The 9,217-nt window shown below is 32.7% G+C and overlaps 1 protein-coding gene and 1 long non-coding RNA gene across 3 annotated transcripts; one reads left to right on the top strand and one right to left on the bottom strand.

Annotated features, from left to right (window-relative positions):
• Positions 1 to 169: 169 nt before the first annotated feature.
• On the bottom strand, positions 170 to 9,160 carry LOC117220657 (pre-mRNA-processing factor 19). Of its 2 annotated transcripts, XM_076518675.1 has the most exons (10): positions 6,399 to 9,160; positions 4,633 to 4,844; positions 2,964 to 3,117; positions 2,606 to 2,755; positions 2,258 to 2,535; positions 1,846 to 2,040; positions 1,618 to 1,773; positions 1,312 to 1,542; positions 894 to 1,234; positions 170 to 822 (listed from the first exon to the last, which is right to left on the bottom strand). In XM_076518675.1, the coding sequence occupies exons 3-10, from the start codon at positions 2,980 to 2,982 to the stop codon at positions 678 to 680; spliced, it is 1,515 nt and encodes a 504-aa protein (XP_076374790.1). In that variant the 5' UTR covers positions 2,983 to 3,117; positions 4,633 to 4,844; positions 6,399 to 9,160; the 3' UTR covers positions 170 to 677. The 2 variants fall into 2 exon arrangements, with proteins under 2 accessions (XP_076374790.1, XP_033326749.1); XM_033470858.2 differs by lacking the exons at positions 4,633 to 4,844; positions 6,399 to 9,160 and having other exon boundaries at positions 2,964 to 3,639.
• Positions 4,754 to 6,090, top strand: LOC143258799 (uncharacterized). The gene is made up of 2 exons (XR_013032670.1): positions 4,754 to 5,780; positions 5,855 to 6,090. It is a non-coding gene; the product is annotated as an uncharacterized LOC143258799 (long non-coding RNA).
• Positions 9,161 to 9,217: the final 57 nt, after the last annotated feature.

Below are 9,217 nucleotides of genomic sequence, written 5' to 3'. Positions count from 1 at the left end.
TTTACGACGTTACAAAATCAAGATTTTATAAATACTACATATTTAAATAAACGAATTGTTTAAAATATTAAGAAAAGTAATTGCGAAAAGTATCTTTATTTAGGTAAAGGTAAAGTATCCTAAATATTAGGAAAAGTATCCTGAGTGGAGGTAAAGTACAGTCAAGAAATTCTGTGTCATACACATTTCTTTATAAAAATAATTACCTATACAATGTTGGTTTTATAATATCACGCACTGCTATACGACATTTGTACTTTGTCTTACAAAATATTCGAAACGAATTCATTAACAGTTAACAACATGTATACGTCTCGACACCTTACAATTTCTATAAATGGTATAATAAATATGATTTGGCTTTAGTCGATACTTTATTGTAAAATTTCTTGTTAGTGATTTAAGGATGATTTAAAAAAATGTATAAAACATTATCTTTGTGTTGATAGTAGAACAGAAGCAAGACTTCAAAACTAGTTTTAAGTAACATTCAGAATAAATGTAAGACTTATCTATTTTACTGTAAATTCATTTAACGTATTTGAAAGTGGAAATACTATGTATGAATCAAATAATACAAATATTAGAAACACTCGCCACTTTTCATCGTAATAAGCTTATGCTACAGGCTCTAATTTAAATTGTGCTTAAATTAATATGATTTTATAACTATGTATTTAAGGTAGTCCGTAAAGTTTTAATGTCCTGTCCATACTAGTTGATGCTATGTACTGTGCATGCTTTCCAAAACGGACACCGGTCGCGGCTGCTGTGTGATCATTGAGCACTTTCAGTTCTTGCCATTGCTTGCACAAGTACACTCTGAAACAGAATACAAATAAGTAATAATATAATTCAATAAAAATCGAACGATCAATGGACGCGGTATTCACCTCACGTCTGTTCCAGCGACTGCTAAATATGTGCCGCTTTGATCGAAGCAAATATCTTTGACCTCATATGATTCTTCTAATTGAAGTGTCTTGAAGTTTTTCAACTTGCGTAAATCCCACAATTTCACACAAGAGTCTTCAGCAGCAGTGGCTAAGTAGTAACCGTTTTCAGAAAAACTAATTGCTGTAATTGGTCCCGAGTGGCCGGGGAAATTCGCTACGTTTGATTGTTCTTTCAAATCCCAAATCTTCACCTGTGAATCCGCAGTACCGGTGCCGAAAATCAATCCATCGGGATGGAACTGAGCCGTAGTCAAAGGTTGACTAACTTGACCGGCGACCTAGAATAGAATAAAAAATACGTCAGAATATATTGTAGAATCTGGATGAAATTTACTAATTTTTTTATATAATATACCTTAGTTAGTAATCTGCCAGTACGAATATCTGAGAATGCCCAATGTTGGTCCAGCGAGGAACTCAACAAATAATCGCCAGTCGGATGTAAAGAGAGGCCAGTTACGGGAGCATCGTGAGCCTTCAATAACAATGTCGTTTGACTAGTGCCTACATTCCATACTCGTATTGTAGTGTCAGGCGATGCAGTCATTACTATATCTTCTTCAGGGTGATAAATTACTCTTGTAACCTGGCGATATTAAAATACAGTCCATGAGTACCAAGAGATTCTAAAGACATAGAAATACAGGAACGATTTGTATACCTTTTTGGTATGTCCTTTTAATATGGCAACTACTTGCTCCGTGTCTTTATTGAATACTGTGGCATTTTTATCAGCACCACCAGTTAAAATCTTACTGGTATCTGCACTATGAATATCTAATGCTAGTATACCAGGTACGCTGGCAGAGTGAAGACCCTTGAACAAATAAAAATTATGATAATATGCTCAGAAGCTTTCAATAAACCAAAATTGAGCAAAGAAAGTTACAGGATGTGACGCAAGTGTCTGAAAAGCGCGAATACTATCTTGCGGCATTAAATCTTCAGGGACTGAACGTCCGCGGCGTTTCCTTTCCTGTGTGAGCACTGTAGCCCTTTCTTGAAGTTTCTGTATTACATCCTCAGTAATACCAGCTTGTTCCATGGGTTGAGCTGCAGTGCCACCAGCTTCAACTGCAACTGCCTGTAATAGAGCGTTTTATAATACAGGTCTTCCTACAATATAAATTCTCCCCAATTGTCTTTCAACTTGTAAATAAACACCGATTGTTAACAACTATAAAAACAAGGCACAAGGCTTGAATAATCATATTTCCTCTTTCCAAATTGTCCACTTTTGTTTACAAGCTGAAGGATAATTAGGAAGAATTATACATAATCATAATATATGTTTTTCATACAGGTTGTGGAATGGTGGTAGCTTGCACAATTCCAGCTTGTGGTTTCAAAGTAGCCAAAGCTTCTCTTGCTGCAGTAACTTCTTTTGTCAGTCTAGCAATTACACGGCAAGCTGCATCATGTTGATACAAGGCATGAGATAATTCTTGCCTAGCTGTCTGAAGCTGCTGTCTAAGCGTAAAAGAATGTAACATCACAGCGTCCCATTCATCTTGCAGAATTTTTAATATAGCTGGGATAGATGTTGCACTTGGTGGTTTAGGCTTAACTATAGGAGTAGCTGTAAGAAAACGTAAGAAGTGAATATTAATGGAAAATAGCCTGTCCAAGATAAAGATTTAACAACATACTTTTGACATCGATAAGCTGTTCAATGGTTAATTCTTTTCCTGTTATAGGATCGACTCCATTTTCATTCACGTACTTCTCGATTAAACGCCTTTCGAATATGGAGCCCGACAAAGGTGATATGACGGGGTGCTCCGGCACTTCATTGGAAACTAAAAATTCATTTAGTTGTAGAAGACAGCGACAGCAATATGAAGCATTTTAGGTTATATTCAGTGCTTGCCGGCATCGGCCTCAATATTTATCAAAAAATACGATTCATTTCAAATCATTTGCTGTAAATTATCTACGTGAATATAACATAAATATATGGTCTGTACATCTAATTAAAAAATATTAATTAAAAGAAGAAAAGCTTACTTGCACAAGAAAGCGCCATTTTCACACATACGAGATGTACAGTAGTGCCTCACGATAATAAGCGAAGCGGGGGTAACCAACTTAAAAATATGAAGCAGGTAGAGAAAACTGATTGGTTCATGCTTCACAGCTAAACAGTGTTGCCCTCACGGCTCTAGACAAAAAGAGGAAGTGGCGAGTGAGCAAGAGAGCACGACATCAGACAACCACAAGCGAAACAAGTCACACTGATGACCAATGTAGCTTGTTTCACCTTACCATGCTCGCAGTTCCACTCTTCTCGCGCATCCGTACGCCTGGCGCTCCATCTGAACTTGGCGCGATATTCGACTTGTATTTTTCACTTCGTACGCTTCTCGTTCACACAGTCCAGCGTATTTGCGAACGTCTTGAAACGACAATCACTTCTACAGTTATTAAAATGTCCGAAAACCCGTAAGCTACATTTTAGCTAATGGTATGTAGTTTATGAATGTACAGAATTTTTTATATTCAGCCATCCCAGCACTTGTCAACTGAGATAGCCAGTAATCAATGTTCTACTTTACGAGAAGGATTTTCGAAAACAACGAATAATTTCGTAATTTTATACGATTTTTACTTCTAAAAATTTGAAAAATAAAGCTGAAAGTTGCATTCATATTGTTTTAGATAGACTACATATTCAAGTTAGTAATTATCTACATAAAAAATCTCAAACTCAGAGTTTTAGAGAATTAGAGTTAAGAATTATTGAAGATTGGAACAATTTACCGGCAAAAAAGATTAAAAAACAATATGAAACAATTCCAAAATGTCTAGTAGAAATTTTGATCCGCAATCTACAACTAAACTAGGAATATAAGGAAATGGCTGTGTTGTTTGTGAGTCTGGCTTACATAAAAAATTGTATTTTATTGGGGCATCGATATTCTTACTTCTGGAGTGAATGACGAATTTTTTTGCTTGCACGAATTTGAGGCCTCGAAAAGGGCCTTTATTATTAACAGTTTGACGCCAGAAACCTCAAGAGTTTTATAAAATTGAATTAAAATTGCAAAGCGAAGTTACATGACATCAGTTATCTTTTCTAGCATTTTTAAATAATTCTGTAACCCACATATGGGTGACGCGACAGTCTAGTGTTAAATAGAGGAGCCTGTGGAACACAGGAGGTTGTTGTTTTTATGGTTCGATCGCAGCCCATAATTCTGGAATTTGAACCTCGCGCTATACTTTCACGTCCGGGCTAAATCCCACCACCAGTCTCATCTTGCGCAGATCATTACCGCGCACTTCTTGGCCCGTGCCTCGGATCTTGTGCCTTTGCAATGACAAAGCAATTCGGCCGAGAAGGCCCCCACCACCACCCGCTGAAGTGCTAGAATGGCTGAATTTAAAAAATTCTGTAGATTTATAAACTAAATACCATTTGAATATACCATACCAGCTGAAATGTAGCTTACGGGTTTTCGAAAATTTTGATAACTGTAGAAGTGATCGTCGTTTCAAGACGGTCGCAAATATGCTGGACTGTGTGGACGAGAAACGTACGGGGTGAAAAGTACAAGTCGAATATCGCGCCGAGTGTTTCAGATGGAGCATCAGGCGTAGGGATACGCGAAAAGAGTGAGACCGCAAGCACGATAAAGTGAGACGGCTTAGGTTTCTCGTCCGCGTAAATACTCACACATAGAATTCGCTGATTTCGTTCTATCTTTCTCAATCATCTCCCGTTCTCTTTCTAAAGCTACTGCGCGGACCTGCACGCGCATTAAAATGGTGGGGATAAAAATGCTTGCTATGGTGGAGCAGCATGCTTACTATAGTGAGGCATTACAGCGTTATCGGCTTTAAAACTGCGATGTTGTTGCATTAAATTCGTAGGAAAACTGTCGATGCCTGAAATGAAAGTATTAAAATTAGTTAAAACGATTTCTGCCTGCATGTCGGAGTTGTCGAAATTCGGAAATGGGTTGCTTTTTAGTGTAAACTTTTGAAGTCTAAAGCTGAAGCATACTAATTTCAATCATATACATATAATTTTATTAAATGATTATGTGATTATTTTCAATATTATACTACGAGAGTATTTTATTCTTACATCTCAGTATACACAGTTTTAGGAAATTATAAATTGGTTTATGAAATATATTTTTATTAAACCCCATGCTCTTGAATCTTTCTTTACATAAATGCAAATTACATTAAAAAGTCATTTCAAAATATAGAAATGCTTTCACTAAAACTTTTTTTTATTTAATAAACAAATAAAATACAAGCTAATGTGTTGCAGAAAATGAGAGGCTTTCTTTGAAATAATGATATAAACGAATTCGTTTTTTTTACTACTGAAACAAAATTATATGTGAAGAGACTATACTTTAGAAAATAGAGTTCAGATTCACAAAACTATTTTTCAACTGAATCATACTCTTTAAGTTAATGAATAAATAAAAATGTTTCTTTTTTTCATGTATTCATTTCCTTTCACAAACATTTTCTTTGTTCAAGCGAAGTCTTTGTTTCTTGTCTATTAGTTTTTGAAAAAGTGAATGAAGCGGAGTCAACATAGAAGAAATGGAATGGATTAAAACAGTAGAAACATTAAGCGACATGTTGACTATTCAATATATTTGGCAGGAAACATCCAGTAATAACAATCAAAATAAATTTCACTATCTACCTTATGCATAGTGTGACTATAGGAATTCTGATGGATATTGGATATAGGAATTCTATATTATATAAAGTTAAAACATAAAAAAAAGCATAGGACATGGCTTGAAAATCAATTACTTCAGTACAATCTTTGTTAGAAAATTTAAGTGAAAAAAGGTACATATCAAAGTTCATTTTGTGATTAATATACATATATTTTATGTCAAGATTATCAACATATTATATTGTAGGAAACAATATATAATGAACATCTTGAAGGAGAACCATATTTAACAGGTTTAACATAATTATATTTAAAATTATCCAATATACATATTGTAAATAAAGGAAAATATTGTAGGCAAAAAGAATTGTAATATTTGTGGTCTAGCCATTGGGCTAGATGATTGATAATCGTCGTATAAGTCATTTATATTACATTATTTGTAGTATGCAGTAATGATATAAAGCAATAATATGTATAGTCTCCTAATATTATAATTTGCATAAGTAGTAACATATTGAAAATGCTGTAGAATTAATACGGGTAAACTTAAGTTGACAAGTATAAAATATAAACGTTGTATCATATATACAATTTATATAACTATACATAATATTATATCGTAATTATTTTTTTTATACGTATGTACGTTCAAATAGCAAATGTAGTTGAGGAAATAATGTAGGTTTTGTTTCTTTGCGGAAATAATATTATTTGAACAATGTGATGATGATTAAGAGGAAAAGATGAAAAATGCAGAAATACGCAATATGCAGTATTGGTAATCATACCGGCAAATTGTCACAGTGAAGGGCAGACGTGCGCCCAAGAGAATAGCACGCACTTCTATCTATGTACTACACGCACAGATGTTAGTCCACTCGTTCACTCTATAGGAAAGACTCTTGTGCTTCCATCATAGGTAGTAGCACCTTTAACGGATCGATAATAGCGTGAAACGCATATTTCTTTATTGTTCGAATTTAAACATTTTAAGCACCTTCATCAGTGTCTTAAACGAAAACTAAATATTCTAGCTCAATCTATGAAAGACTCTTCGTTTGCATAAAATATGTTTGACTACACGTTCTTGCTGTTTACATTCTGTACAATTATGTTACATATAAGAAATTTCTACATTTTATCTTAGAACAATTTGGAAGGATTTATTTAGTTTTTAAGTCTACGTTATTTAATAGTCCTAAATGTAGCAAAGGAAGTTTCATATCTGGTAACGTTATCAGGGTAGTGAGTTGGTGATAAAGTCATTTTATTGAATTTCTATCGAAGAGTCAATTTATCAGGCGAAAATTTTTTACGATGACGTAATATTCTATTTCGTGAATTATAGATTTTTCATTGATTTTCATTTTATTAGAACTTGTGTAGCTTTAATATTTTGGTATAAATTACACGATAAAATAATATGAAATTAGTATCATATTATTTATACAATAAATTACAGTAACTGAGAGTCTTTTGCTAATTGTAAGAATAGTTATTCTAAGAGTAAAATTGAGTATAATAGTATTAACCAACAAATTTTAAATTTTCCTTGCGTTTCGACAACCAGTAGATGATTATTATGGAAATAATAATGGAAATGAATTCGGAGGATTCTCCCCCATCAGCCTCAGATTTTGAAAAAGAGGCAAATTTTCAACTTTGCATACAATTATCCAACAAATTCTCTCAAATTCAGCAAGTAAACAAGTTTAAAGAATGTTTAAAGAGAACATGACGCCATTAGAATATAATTTCATTCTTGAAAGACAAAATAAAATGATAACTCTTCAAGAGACAAGATGTTGCTCACAATAGTAAATACTTTTTTCTTTTTATAACAATTACAGTCAGAATTTTCGACGGTTGTTAAAATGAATATTTAGTGAATACCAATGTATTGAAGTTACTGTTAGTGTGCATAATATCGACATCTAGACGACTGCATTGCATTATGGTAAACATAAAACTATCGCTGGTGTTGAAAATCGTTGGCGGCAGTTCATGACATGCAGAATTCTGACTTTTTTAAATAAATTGAAAAATACTTGAAAAAATTGTTTAAGCATGTTTAAGTGTTCATAATGTTATAGATAATATACCATTGCACTTAGGAAAATGTATAGCAAAGTTGTACGTGGAAATTATTCATAGTTTTGACAATTAGATCAGAAAATTGTTCACATTTCAATAATTTACTTTTCTCAAAATCAAATTCCTCGAAAAGATCTGCAAAAAATTTGCAGAAATTCATATTAAACCGTATAATTCATCGATCTTCATCGATGTATGTATGTAGGACACAATAACTAAATAAATAATAATTATTTGTCACATTTTATGACATTTACTTGATCCTACTTATGTTGAAAAAATACGTCTAAAAATGTTATGTAATATAGATTAAATACTTATGTACCGATATAAATTTGGTGTAATTTATAAACATAAAGTTTTATAAACACTACATATTCATGTTCATATATATATATATATATATAGAATATATCTTTTTACTGCTCACGATTATACAGACAATATATAAATTACAATTTTAGTTTTATTTAATGGATATTATACATTAAAAATCTCTTCGAATTATGACAATCCGCCATACCGGCGCACCTAAGTTAGAATTGCCCGAGTACAGGACACCATGTTGTACCACACTTAAGAATGACAGCACAAACTTAGTTTCACACATTGCCATTGGCAAACTTTGATTTTTAATAATTTACCAGTAGTTCAGTACACAATCGTAGTCACGTCACTATTAAGTTTGGTTTCGTTTTCATTTTTCAAACTATATAATAATTGTACATAGTATTATAGAAACACAGTTGCATCATTAAATAGAAATAATTTTTTCAGTTTTGAAACTTTAAAAAATTTTGTATAAATGATATTTCTAACAAATATTTTTGTATGCACTTTAAGTTATTAATTGTAACAGACAATAATATAGTTCACATCTTTTTGTTAGGTACTCTTTTTATCTTCATCGCCATTCTGTAGTCCTCCAGTGTATTCTAGTTCACTTACATAAAACACATAAACATCAAGTATGCACAGGTACCTACCAATGAAAGCTTAGTGAATTGCTTGCCCATTTGGAATTGGTTATGAGTTATTATTACATCTAAAAACTGTTCGATTAATTCACGAAATTTGTCACCAGTTCGAAGTTTTCAAAAGTCATGTTAGTGCGATATTTTGATGCCTTAATTACGGATTCAACAAACAAATTTTCTTATCTCTTTATTACATTTCTAATTTCTACAAGAACACTATCAACGGATGATAAGATTTTCTTGATGAAAATGTGACTAACCAAGATATTGATTGAACAACGTGTGTCAGTAACATGTTACGCACATAATTTACAGCTGTTCAAATACGCTGAACTATGAGAGATTTTTTTCTACGCATCAATTATTATACGTATAAATATTGTCTCAATATGTCAGATTATTAGAAACTTTTTCGAAAATTTGTATCGGATAGAAGAAAACCTTTTTATCCTGTTACATTGATCGAAATTTAAAAAAAACTCGCAACTAAAAATGAAATTAATGCAAAATAAGAGATTTTCGAAGTACGAAAACGA

Source organism: Megalopta genalis, chromosome 2 (assembly GCF_051020955.1).
Source record: "Megalopta genalis isolate 19385.01 chromosome 2, iyMegGena1_principal, whole genome shotgun sequence".
Lineage (NCBI taxonomy): Eukaryota > Metazoa > Arthropoda > Insecta > Hymenoptera > Halictidae > Megalopta > Megalopta genalis.
The sequence above is the reverse complement of the archived record's forward strand: the minus strand, read 5'-3'. Positions and strand labels throughout refer to the sequence as shown.

Coding starts and splice junctions, on each gene's coding strand:
- LOC117220657 (XM_076518675.1), bottom strand. Junction 1,774..1,845: donor AGACACTTGCGTCACATCCT/GTAACTTTCTTT, acceptor TATTTGTTCAAG/GGTCTTCACTCTGCCAGCGT. Junction 1,235..1,311: donor CTGGCAGATTACTAACTAAG/GTATATTATATA, acceptor ATTCTATTCTAG/GTCGCCGGTCAAGTTAGTCA.